Source organism: Phaseolus vulgaris, chromosome 2, assembly GCF_000499845.2.
Source record: "Phaseolus vulgaris cultivar G19833 chromosome 2, P. vulgaris v2.0, whole genome shotgun sequence".
Classification (NCBI taxonomy): Eukaryota; Viridiplantae; Streptophyta; class Magnoliopsida; order Fabales; family Fabaceae; genus Phaseolus; species Phaseolus vulgaris.
Genome location: NC_023758.2, coordinates 27310528 through 27324391, shown reverse-complemented (window position 1 = coordinate 27324391; position 13864 = coordinate 27310528). Strand labels below are relative to the sequence as shown.

Sequence of the window (13864 nt, the reverse complement as noted above, 5' to 3'; positions counted from 1 at the left end):
TGTTGTTTATGATTTTAGGTTTATGTTGTTTATGATTTTATCTGAATGATGAATGTTTTATTTCATTCTGTCTATGATTTTATTTGAATGGTTGGTTTATTTTATTCTTTGCGGGAGAAAAAAGAAATACGGGAAAAATCATTTTTTTTTATTTTCCATTTTTTTTCACAGACTCACACAAAAACTTTTTTTTTAACATAATTTGCTTTAACTAAGCCAACGTAATATCTGATTTTACATTTTTTATTTATTTTTTTTCTCCACATCACCAATGCATAATAGGATATATGAACCATTTGCTTCCGCTGGCAGAAGTAAAATAGACTTTGCTTTCACACTTTTTCCGTCATCTCTGTGACCGACGCAAATCCGACTTTTTTTTTTCTCCACTTTTAGTCGTTTGCTTCCCAAATTGGTAGGAAAAAAAAGCAGTTTTTGTTGTAGTGTCCGGTTAACGTTCTCTATTAGTTCTAGATTAAAATTTCTGATTTAATTTTAGCATTTCAAATTTAGTGTTTTACTCGTTTAATTTCTATTATGAATTAATTTTTTTTTTAAATAATTAACTTATATTATTTTATATTATTGAAGTATCACATAATTAATTTTATTAAGAATTTAAAATAATTTTAATGTATTTAATATTTTAACTATATATAATAAAAAATTATTTTCTAAAAATTCAACTATTCTTTAATTATATATAATATTTTTTATTAAAAGTTATTCATTTTAAAAAAAATATATAATTTTTTTTAAATATATATAAAAAAATATAAATAGAAAATTCACTACAAGAAAATCATTAAATAAAAACTAATTTTAGAGAGAAAAAATAATTAGTTACTATATTGATTAAACTAGAGATCATTCTAAAGACTAAAAAAATTATTAGTTTCTAAATTAGTTTCAATTATTAATAAATAGTTTCTAAATTTGTATATAATTAGTTATCAATGTTTTAACTACAAATTATTTAGATTCTAAAATCCAATTATTTTAGACATTATAAATTATCTCTAAAATTATAAATTGTAAATTTAATTTTAGTTATTTAAAATTATTTTTCTTCTATTTCTCAAATAAATAATGCTAGGAGATTATTTTTTTGGCTAACTTTATTTGTTTTCCTTGTGATTTCATACGTGAGTATCTGATGAAAAAAATATATTATCATAATTAGTGTAATTTCTTATAAGTGTTTTAGGTGTTTATGCTAGGTTTTTGCATATTTTTAAAGATTCAATGCAATGTTACATTATTCTTTCATTTTAGAGTTTTTTAAAAATAAACTATTTGGCTAAGTGAGGGTGTAACATTTGAGTGATGAAGAGTCAATCTTAATTCTCTCCTCTATTAATGTATTTCTTTAGATAATGCTCAAATAATATCTTATCACTCAAGAAATTTAAACAACCTAATCATAACCCAAATAGTATTTCCCTAGTTATCTTCAAATGTCTCCTTTATAATTTATTTATCCATAGATAATTTAAATATTAATGTAGAGGATTCAACCAAATTTTAGTTTGGATTATGTGAGTCAAATAGATAAGGGTATTCAGTGATGAAATCAGACAGAGATTTATAATATCAAGTAAGTTAGTGAAGGAATCCTCGATAATGAAACATGTTTCATAAGAAATTTTTAAATGTAATGTATAGCATAAATGGTAAATCATTAAACTAACCAAGTCTTATATGTATTATATGAGATGTTTGCCTATAAGTTTTAACTTGATATTAACCTTCTAGGAACAACCAATTGTTATATGTTTTATGTAGTTTCTAATATTTTAATTTAATAGTTTTCTTATTTTGATGTTTTGTGATATGTTTTAATACAAGAGTAAATAATTTTATAAGAATAATAGTTACACAGAACCTGTATAATATAGTTTTTGCTCTTTTTATGTATTTAAATACGAAACTGTATGAGCATTTGAAATTTGTATTTTTATTTAACACACGTAAGTACTTGTATTTTCCATCTATGTAATCGCCACTTGATTTTAAACTCTGTCCATGTAATTACCATTTATTACTCTATAAAGATTATATGAACTCTCTTTATTATTTATTTCAAAAACAAGATGCTTAGTTTTTAAGAATATTTTAATAAAAATGCTCGGGTATAACTTTATTTATAACACAAAACTAAGTTAAATTTAAGTTGATCAAACAAACTCTATTTTTTTGTTAAACATTTACATAATAAAATAGTATAAAAGTTTAAAATTTATTTATATTGTTTATATATTGAGCGAGTTACAGTCAGTTCAGTCTAGCTGAAGGTCCTATTGAGAAGGGGAGGATAGGAGTCTTCTTCAGCCTTTGTGGGAGTTGCTGGGGACAGGAGAGGTGGGGTTCAGCCGAAGCTAGAGCTGGGAAGGGCGGCTGGGTGGACTTCAATAGTAAAGCCGTCAAACAAGGTCTGGGGCTTGAGTTCCAAGGTCCACTTCATGTGGGTCTCCTTCACTTGACTATTTATTATTTATATATTGTTACAGATATTAAATAAGTATAGTTTTTGTTGAATGTTCTAGACAAATTATTCTTGGCGTGCAATAAGAAGGATTGCATCATCAAACATTTATATACTTTTCATTGTAATGAGGTAAAGTTCAAAATAAGATATACTTTGCTTATGTAATCATTTATATTATTCACTCATATTCCATAATCATCACCTTTCCTTCATTCAAACTCTCCTTCCTCCCAATGGCCGACGCTTTGCTGGGAATTGTGTTTCAAAACTTGCAATCTGTTGTTAAAGACCAACTTGCAACTTATTGGGGTGTTGATCAACACACTCAAAAGCTTTCCAGCCATCTCACCGCAATTTGTGCTGTCCTCAGAGACGCTGAGAGAAAGATAATAACAAGTCATGCTGTGAAGGATTGGCTACAGAAACTCACAGATGCAGCATACGTGCTTGATGATATCTTGGATGAATGTTCACTTCAATCAAAAAAAGTGCACTCTGATGACGGACGAAGTTCATGCTTGGCCCGTGTGCATCCCAAGGACATTCTCTTTCGTTTCCATATTGGAAAGAGGATGAGAGACATCACCCAAAGATTTCACGATATTAATGAAGAAAGAAGAATGTTTGAGTTACGTGATCTTGGAACAGAGAAGCAAGCTAGGAATGATGATGATGATGATTGGCGCCAAACTATCTCTGTGATTACCGAACCCATATTCTGTGGCAGAGACCAGGATCGAGATAAAATTGTGAAGTTTCTCCTCGAAGATGCTAGTGAAAGTGAAGACCTCTCCATCTATCCAATAGTTGGTATGGGTGGACTTGGCAAAACAACTCTTGCCAAACAGGTCTTCCATGATCCCATGGTATGCAAACATTTTGACTTGACAATTTGGGTGTACGTTTCTGTTGACTTCAATGTGAAGGCAATACTGCAATCCATTCTAGAACATGTCACTGGTCAAAACCCCAATCTCCATACTTTAGAAGCAATGCAGAAAAAGGTTGAAGAAGTGTTGCAGAGCAAGAGGTATTTACTTGTTCTCGATGATGTGTGGAATGAAGACCAAGAGAAATGGACAAATTTGAAAGGGATGTTGCAGTGTGCAAGGGGAGCAAAAGGAGCTGCTGCTTTGGTGACAACTCGACTCGAGGAAGTTGTTTCAACCATGGAGACGCATGGTGCTTACCATTTGAAAGAATTATCAGGAGACGACAGTTGGTCATTGTTCACAAGCCATGCGTTTGGACCGAACAGAGAAGAGAGGGAAGAGCTTGTGGTAATCGGCAAAGAGATAGTAAAAAAATGCGTTGGTTCGCCGCTTGCAATCAAAACACTGGGAAGCCTATTGCGTAATAAAAGTGAGGTAACACAATGGGAAAATGTAAAGGAAAGTGAGATTTGGGATTTACAGGAGAAAAGTAGTTCTATGACAGTTAAGGAAAATTCTATCATGCGTGCTTTGAAAGTAAGCTATTTTAATTTGGAATTGTCGTTGAGGAGATGCTTTTCTTTCTGTGCAATCTTCCCCAAAGGTTTTGAAATAGACAAGGAAGAACTAATTCATCTCTGGATGACTAATGAATTTATTAAATCTGAAGGAAATATAGAAGTGGAGGACGTCGGCAATAATGTGTGGAGAAAATTATACCACAGATCATTCTTTCAAGAAGGAAAGTCTGATAAGCTTGGTATAATTACAAGTTTCAAGATGCATGACTTATTTTATGATCTTGCCAAGTCTATCATGGGTGAAGAATGTCTGATTATTGAGAAAGGAAGGTTGACTCAGTTGTCAACTAGAGTTCACCATTTGCACGTGTTAAATTCTGATGTCTCTGTCGATATGGCTGCTTTTAAGAAAGTTGAGTCCCTACGGACTTTTCTCGATTTTGGTAATATTGGTCAGTTGCCATCAAACCACTATCTAAGAGCATTACACACAACATCTTCTCTGTTGTCTTCACTGAATGATTTAGCACATTTGAGATACTTGAGTTTGAAAACGGGTTCGACAGCAAACTTAAATAACTTAAAGTTGCCGAAATTGCAAATATTGAAATTGCAATATCTCAGTCAACTTAGGCTACCCAAAGAATTGACACAATTACAGGATCTAAGACATATTGTGATTGATAACTGTGATGTAGAAGAGATGCCTCCGAATATTAGCAAGTTAAGGAATCTAAGAACATTGAGCACTTTCGTTGTGGGATCAAAGACAGGGTGTGGGTTAGCAGAGTTGCATGGCTTAAAGCTGGGAGGCACGCTGAGAATAGAAGGCCTTGAGAACGTCCCAAGTGAATGGGATGCTAAACAAGGAAATTTGATTGGTAAGAAAGACTTGAATATCCTACACTTGTCATGGGGTGGTAGTGCTAATTCAGAAGGAAGTAATGTTAACGTTGAGAGAGTACTGGAAGCCCTACAACCTCCCTCAACTCTGAAGAGTTTTGGGATGAATGGATATCAGGGAAGGCAGTTACCCAGTTGGATGAGAAGTCTTGTAGTTCTGAGAGACTTGGTGGAAGTTATACTCTTCGACTGTGAATACTGTGAGTTTCCTCCACTTGGTAAACTACCACAGTTGAAAAGGCTAGAAGTGCGTGGAATGAAAAATGTGAAGTGGATAGATGGTGAGTCGTATGATGGTGTGGAGGAGAAGGCATTTCCATCGTTGGAGAAATTGAGTTTGGAGAATTTACCAAAGTTGGAGAGGATGTTGAGGCAAGAAGGAGCAGAGATGCTCCCTCGTCTTTCTCAATTAACAATTGTTGGCGTCTCCAACCTTAAATTTCCACGTCTTCCTTCTGTTGAGAAGGTATCTATTTGCGAAGCGGCTTCCATCATGGAAGGGGTTGTGGAGAATATGCCTTGTCTGAAGGCCTTGGAGATTGAAATGATTAAAGAACAGGTGGTATTACCCGACCAACTCAGCGGGTTGGGTGCACTACAGGAACTAGGCATTGGACTTTGGTATAATCTGGAGTATTTTTCGGAACATGTGTTGGAAGGTCTGAGCTCTCTTAAAAGTTTGAGTATTTCCAACTGTGAGAAATTAAAATCATTATCTAAAGGTGTGCGACATTTGACATGTCTTGGGCGTTTGAGTATCAACAATTGTCCAAAGCTGGTGGCTCTAACAAGCAATATAAGCCAACTAACTGCCCTTCGGACTGTTACAATTGTGGATTGCTCCACATTACCCTATGGCTTACAATGTGTCCCCTCCCTACTATCTTTGGATTTAATGGGTTGCATGTCTACTTCATTGCCAGACTGGCTGGGAGACATGACTTCTCTTAAAAAATTAGAGATTTTGTTCTGTTGGGAGTTGAGGTCATTACCGAGTAGCATTAAACGCCTCACCAACTTGTCTTCTTTAATTATACTCGAATGTCCTTATCTGGAGAAGCGGTGCAAAAGGGAAACGGGAGAGGATTGGCAATACATAAAGCACATTCCAGAAATAAAACTCGACTCCTACGCACTCTATGAGGAAAGGACTTCAAGATTTAGTGGTAAGTGAATGATTGTATCATTTTCTATAACTTCTGCTTACTGTGTGAGTTTGTGCATACATTAATGTTTGTAATTGCGTGCAGAAAGCATCTCGCGATCATCTCACTCATGGAACTGCTTCAAGCCTGCCATCAAAGTAGTAAGAAGGAATTCATTTTGATCGTATAGTTAATGAGTAAATGACTGATTCCACGTCCCACTACCTGAGCTAGATAAATTTATAAAATGCAGATTCAAATTTTCCTTATATTATTAATGTGGTTCACAAATGAGTTACTGTTTTCTTCAATTAACCACCTGTTAGCTTTGACTGATATTGGTGGATGAATGAATTGTATATATTGGTGCTGAGTTTAACACTGCCCTGTATGCTAGAATCTCTGTAAACATCAACTTGGCCTGCCTTCTACATATGTCTTTTATTTTTTTTATGATCCTTGAAGTGCCTGTAAGCAAAGGTGCTTTCATGATGTACATCTTTTACTACCAAAATGGGATTAGATTCTACCAATCATTCATCCATTGCTATCCTAAAGTCAGGATTTCTAACTACTGTAGGATTTAATGCACAATCTCATATCTAAAATTCCTCTGCTGTGATCCTGCTGTTTATATTTCACACTTTCATGAACTATACTCAAATAAGATTAAGGTGCCTTAAACACCAAAATCTCTAGCACTTCATAGAGAAAAGTCCCTTTGCTCCATGTTTTTTCGCTTCACACTCATCATGCATCATATCCAAAACTCCATGCAATGAAACAACCATTTCAGCCATTCACACCTCTTTTTTCGAAGTTGTTCAAAAAATTTGAACCCTTCATCGTATTTTTCCTTCATAGTTTGCGTTATGACCTTGTGTTAAGTAGATAACACCGTCTATATGTTCCATACATGTATAAGTATTTTATCTTATAAGTGAGCTTTGAATTTGAGTACATTCAACTTGAGGAATGAAAGTAGAGTAACTATTCAACAATTAAATATATTGAGTAAAACTTGAATTGATCTGTTGAGCTTGAGTTGAGGATTTTGAATCTTCGTCAAGTTTACATAGACTTTTGGGTTGACAACCTTGGTTCTGATAGAACAAACACATATATAAGCTAAACAAAATATAATGAGAACATAATAATAATGGAAACTATGCCTATTTTTATAACATGACAACCAGATATCAATTTAACCACATCATGTAAAAGAAGACTACCATATATAAAGATTGAAACAAGGATAAAATAAAAAATTTAGGAGAGGAACTAAATCATAAATGATTCTAGAACTATTATCTGAACAAGAGAGCATGAGTTGAAACCATAATGCCCTACCTACCAAGCTATTAGGGTAAGGAGTATTAATAAGCCCAAAAAGTGAATGCCAGAATAAAAACAGAATAAGGGGCAGCACCAGACTTGTAGAGTTTTAGTTTATAGTTTCTTTAAACAAAACAATTTAATGAACTCCAGTTTACTTTAAAACAGTTGAATCAAATTTGACATCTTATAATGTCTAAATATAACAATCCAGATTTGTTAAGTAAATATAGTATAATACAAGAGGAGGAACTAAATTCAATGTTTTCTGAAGAACAAGTAGATAAGGAGAAGAGTATGAACACTGACCTTCCTATGATGGCTCTCAGTACTATTCTAAAAAATACAAACAGTTTTTCTGACGAACAAAATTTGTATGGTATATTACCAGATGGAAGACAAATTGCTGTTAAAAGGCTTTGAAAAACATCAGTTCAAGGAGGGAGGAATTCAAGAATGAAGTAATATTGATTGAGAAATTGCAGCATTGCAACCTTGTGAGACTGTTGGCTGGCTGCATTGTGCAAAATGAAAAGCTGTTATTCTATGAGTACATGACAAATTCAAGCCTTCTTTTCTACCTGTTTGGTATGACTCCAAAACAATGATCCAGTTGTTCATTACGAGCGTCGGCAGCAGAATACAGAATTTTGGCCCAATTTAGGCTCCAAAACTTTTAAAAGTTTATCAGTGTTAGTAATTCAAAAACTTAGGGTCTAATTTACAAAATGGAATGAGATCAACTAGGTATTGTGATTTCCTTGCTATTCTTTCAATTCTTACATGGACATGCCTCTATGAGATGAGGAACTTTTGGAATACTCAGTTAAAGAAAAGTTGATTCATATGGGTTTTTTTTATACAATGACTCACCAACCTTTCCGGCTTCCCACATTTGCTGGCTTTAGCCAACATGACAGACCTTATGGATCATCAATCACCCAATAAAGAAACAATCAAATTCAGTCAAACCATTTTTTACAGAACCACTCTAAAAATTTAATTAATGAAATTAACATTTTAATCTTTTCAAATCTGACAAAAATATACAATAATTCCTAGTACAAAAACACAAGAACATCCATTCAGATCATCAAAACAAAATCAAGCAATCTGAAATGCCCTTGAATAATAAACATAAGTTCAGTGACTAAACTTAAAACTTAACAATACACATAGACTTCAAGTATCAAATAAACTTAATATAAGGTTGCAACCAACAACAAATTTTAGCCTACCAGAGAAACAACACCATCCCATCATCTCAATTACCTATTCCTTTACCTTTTCTCTACCCTCTAATCTATGCTTCTATCTATGTGCAATACCCTTATTTATCTCTTTCACCCAAAAAAAAAATCTCATCTTCATCTCTCGTATTTCAAAACAACCAAAAATTTCACCAAGGTATGTGGGTTTTTCAGGTTTGTTTGTCTCTGTTCAAGTTTCACACATACAAATAGGAAAGCCAAAACCTTCTTACCTCTTAACCTCTTCTCTCTTTCTTGGCCTTCTCTTTTTCTTTCATTCATTTTACAAAACAAGGCAAATTCTTCCTGCACCATATCAATTTGAAGTTGGATCCTATCATCTTTCTAACATTTCTAAAATTATCTTCTGGATTTGAAAATCTGAAATTAAAAAAACATAATTTAAAAAAAATCTAAAATACAAAAAATACATTTTGTAAAAATATTTCAGAACATAAAATCTGAAAATGCATTTTGAAAAAAAAAATCTAAAATTCATAAATATGTTCCAGAAATTCAAATCTCCAAAATGTATTTCAGAAAAAAAATTCCCAAAGTAATTTTTTTATCTACACCTTCCTTTCCTTTAAAGTTATTTTCTTTATTTTGCAAAGACATTTTTATCATTTTAATGACAAATCGGGGGCAGAAATTGATCCGGGCAGGAAGAATTTGCCACAAAACAAATGTCATACCCTTTGTAGAGTGTTTCTTCCTACACTTCCATATATTCTTTTCTCACAAAACATGAAAATATATTTTTATCCCTCCCGTGCTATCCCCATAAAGTAGCTTCCGGATTATGTAATTCAGAAAGTAATCATGTGTTTGAAAAAAGGCTTTCAGATTATGTAATCCGAAAACTAATTACAAATTTAAAAAATGACTTCTGAATTACATAATCCAGAATATTACAAAAAAGTTTTTTTAGAAATACGAAAATTTTTGGAGGTGAGAGAAGAAGGTATGAAGGTGCAGGAAGAAACAGTCTCCATTGCAATACATGACTCAAAATAAGATCAGAACATACAATGCTTGCATGAATAAGTCTAACTAGAGTTGGACTTACGGCCCACTCATACGAAAGTAAATGTTCAAGACAGATTTTCCCTACATCTTCATTGCTCCTTCCACACCTCCATATAATTTTGAAATATCAAATATACCCTTATAATGTACTGGAATGATCCATCCAAACACTTTTTTTTTAATACCGGCCTGTGTAATCCGATAATTGAAACTGGATCCAAAATTGTATACCCAATTGTACCAACTGATTTCCTTTTATCATTTACAAACCGGTTAATATAATCCGGTATATAATCCTGAATTCAGTTTCAACTACCCTACAAGCTAATATTCAAATAAATAAAAAATTGAATTCTAGAATGGCCAATTCGTTCATAATACAAATATTTTCTTGCTTGTTTTTTCTGTTATAATTGCTATATGAACCCAACAATCACTAAGTCATTAGCTTGATTTATTTAAAAAACTTTAAATAGCTTTTCTATTCACTAATAAATTATCACATTTTATATTATTCTTTTATAAATATTTTGTTCCTAATGGTCTTTGATAAAAAAAAAAGAATACTTATTATTAGCAATACGTCATCATTTAAAAAAAAGACTAATAATAAGTATATTTGTATACTTAGTCCTACCTTTTATTTATTTTGGTCTTTGATAAAAAAAAAAGAATACTTATTATTAGCAATACGTCATCATTTAAAAAAAAGACTAATAATAAGTATATTTGTATACTTAGTCCTACCTTTTATTTATTTTGGTCTTTTATAAAAAATTATTTTATTTTGATTACTATTATTTGTTGACATCCTTTTAAATTATAACTTGTGTGAATTTTGGTTCTGTAAAACTTATGTTTAAAAGCTTTTAGATTGACTAAAGTAAAACTTATGTTTAAAAGTTTTTAGATTATCTAGAGATATTAAACCTTCTAGAGGTTCAAAAGAAGGTTCAAATGTTTGGTGGTTCAAATTGTCTATCTTAATCCCAACTTCTCATTAGATTGTTTATTGTTTTAGGTTGATTTATAGTATTAGTTGGTTTTTCCTGCATCTATAAAGTGCATGTGACTTAACAACTATTTGTGTGTTCCACTTTGAAAATTGGTTAAACAGTTTCATTTATATAAATAAGAACTTAAAAAAAAGTTATTTTTAACTTAGAGTCGAGAGTTTACTTTAAAATAAATTTTGTGTTTATTTTCATTATTAATAGATTTATAACTGTGAACATAATCTGAGTTTTAGTCGAAATATGTTGTTCCTGTATAAGCAAAAGAGGGCCTAGATAATAACTGAAACTGGTTGTAAAATTGTTGATGTGTCGGTTGCCTTCTTGCTCCTCACTTTAAGTCTCCTCCTTTAATTGTTGGTACTCAGTCGGGGTTGACCTGAAAAAGGTACTCTGACAATCAAGTAAGTACTATATGTAAAGAGTGTATAGTGAAAGCTGATTAAAGTGTACCTTACACTTACACCTTTGTAAAAGGTTTATTTATAGTGTTTAGTCATAGGCCCTTGTGTGATAGGCCAAATCAATCAAATATCAGTTACTAACTGATTTATAACATGATCCTTGATTTATAGGAAGGTATATTGGTATATTGGTATGTTGGCATATTGGTATATTGATGTCACCTGGATTTGGTAGGACATACATAATCATAATTCATAGGGAGTTCGCATAATTGTTATCGTTGTCATTTATTGAGTACCTTTAATATATATTAATGCGATCAGTCACCGAGATCGAGTGACATGTCTTGTCTAGTACCGATTGATACACTTGCCCTCCAGGTTCGAGAAACGTTTTATTTCATAAGATTCTAGATGTGATCGTTGGATGCTTCGAGGTATGAAGTGACTTTTTGTCCTTCTTTCATTTCTGACCGAATGACTTTAATGCTTTTGATCTTTTAGTAGTTGTTTGAATGCCTCTATTGACACTTGTATAGTTTTAACAATGTATGTCGAATGATCATTAGGATTAAGATCCTTTAGATTTTGCTCGGACTTTTGAATTGTTTTATAATTTTGAATGTTGAGCATATCCTTCTTGAATGAGATTATATTAATCTATACTAAATAAAAAATAATCTCGGTTATTTTTTTCTTCATAATATATATTTATTTTTCTTGCTTTTTCGTTACAATTATTGTGTAAAATCAATAATCACTAGGTCATTATTATTATTCATTTTATAAGTAAAAAAATTAATTAGCTTTTTTATTTACTAATAAATTATCACATTTTATATTTATTATTTTATAAATATTTTTGTTTTTAGTGGTCTTTGATAAAGTATTTTCTTACTTAATTTTTTATTATCTTTAATTAGTTATGTGATAGTACAATCCTAAGCAAGACTATTAATAAATATAATTTTATTTTTTATTTTTTATTTTTTATAAAAAAAATATTTTTATTTTGATTGCTATTATTTATTAACATTCTTTTAAATTATAAGTTGTCTAAAAATTTGGTTGACTAAAATCTTTATTCAAAAAATTTATACAACGTATATACACATTATTCATTTAGAGGTTAGAATCCCGTTCAAGATTGTATTTTATAATAAGACAATTTATTGTCTCATATTGGAGTTGGCATTTCTCTCTTCTAAATGAATAACTTAAGGTTCAACATATTTGTGACTTTCATTGACACGTTTTGAATAGAAAAGAAAAGGATAGAATGTTGCATTGTTTCAAAGATTAATTTACTAATGGGTTATGGGTTTGCTTGATGACAACTTATTATTCAGCTTCAGCTACAACAAGAAGGAATTCCATCATTAAGGTGATATAATTTTTTTTAAGATGTTAATCTACTTTTTAATACATTTATATACTTTTCATTCTACTTTGGTAAACATAAAATATATATATATATATATATTTATATTTATATATTTCTTTATGTTGTTTTTACTATTTTAATTTAAAATTTTATTTATTTTAATGTTTTGTGATATGTTTTAATATAAGAGTATTTATCAAATCAGTCAAGTTTATACTCTTTTATATATCATAAAATATATCATGAGATATCATTATCTCGTGATAAAATCTCCAACATAATTTAATTTTATAAAAACAATACTTACACAGAACCTAGAACCTATTAGTATAGTTTTTTTTTCTCTTTTATGTATTTAAATACGAAATTATATGAGCATTCACAATTTGTACTCATATTTAACTTAATTATATATATATATATATATATATATTTGCATCGACTAAAAAATAAAGATACCTAAGTACTTATATTTTTCATCACCATTATGTTAAACTCTCTGTCCATGTAATTACCATCTACTACTCTGTTAAGATTATATGAACATTTTTTTCAACAATATTTCTTCATTCTCAACACGGAAGCATATGTTATAAAACAGTATTACTTTTGTTAAATTAATCATTTTTAATGTTACACATTCAAGTAAAATTTTATAATAGTATTGTTGCAGCTACATTTAATCAATAAATACGATTTATATCGTATAAGATATTTTAATTTTTTTTTCAAACAAAAAAGGACTTATATCACATAAAATATGTCACATATTTTTCTCAAATCAAGTTTCGATTTCTTTTATTATATGCCTTTTTATATTTAACATTCATAAGAAATAAATATGTTTATTTATAAATTATATTTAAGATATATGATAAAAAAAATATATATATTATAAAATTACTTTTAATTATACATAACTTTCACTTTTTCACAAAGAGTTATTTAAATACACAATATAGTTTGAACTGTTGTTAAGTTACATTTGTTTTTGTTATTGTCAACTTAAAAGTTTAAATATTTGTAATTTCATTGAAAAATGTATTAGGGTATTATCATCTTGGGAGGAAGTGAGGAAAGAGATAGAATATTACATTGTTTCAAAGATTGATTTGGAATCTTTTCAACTATCCTAATTGGTTATAGTTTCTGTAATGAATTCAATATATTTTGGGATCACAAATTATTCTTGACGTGCAATAAGAAGGATTGCATAGCGTTGGAATTTTATTTTAAAATGTTCATCTACTTTTATTCTCTCTTTTTTTCACAGTATGAATATATTTATATACTTTTCATTGTAATCAGGTAAACTTCAAAATAAGATATACTTTGCTTATGTAATGACTATAGTCGTGTAAATGATGCATAATTATCTTCCTAACATTCTGCCCAAGTTAGTTAAATTATATAAGAAATTCTTTCTAACCAAAATATTATTCACTTCTCGTTACCTCTCT

The 13864-nt window shown here is 30.5% G+C and overlaps 1 protein-coding gene across 1 annotated transcript; it reads left to right on the top strand.

The window, feature by feature from the left end:
• Positions 1–2706: 2706 nt before the first annotated feature.
• LOC137811160 (putative disease resistance protein RGA3) lies at positions 2707–8165 on the top strand. The gene is made up of 3 exons (XM_068612790.1): positions 2707–6010; positions 6095–6150; positions 7716–8165. Exons 1-3 carry the CDS (start codon positions 2722–2724, stop codon positions 7782–7784), a joined length of 3414 nt encoding a protein of 1137 aa, XP_068468891.1. The 5' UTR covers positions 2707–2721; the 3' UTR covers positions 7785–8165.
• The last annotated feature ends 5699 nt before the right edge of the window (positions 8166–13864 follow it).

Bases quoted from the DNA above. Each gene is read 5' to 3' on its own strand.
- LOC137811160 (XM_068612790.1), top strand. From the start codon at position 2,722: ATGGCCGACGCTTTGCTGGGAATTGTGTTTCAAAACTTGCAATCTGTT. The intron at 6,011-6,094 runs GTAAGTGAATGA...AATTGCGTGCAG, and splicing joins AAGGACTTCAAGATTTAGTG to AAAGCATCTCGCGATCATCT. The intron at 6,151-7,715 runs GTAAGAAGGAAT...GTATATTACCAG, and splicing joins TCAAGCCTGCCATCAAAGTA to ATGGAAGACAAATTGCTGTT.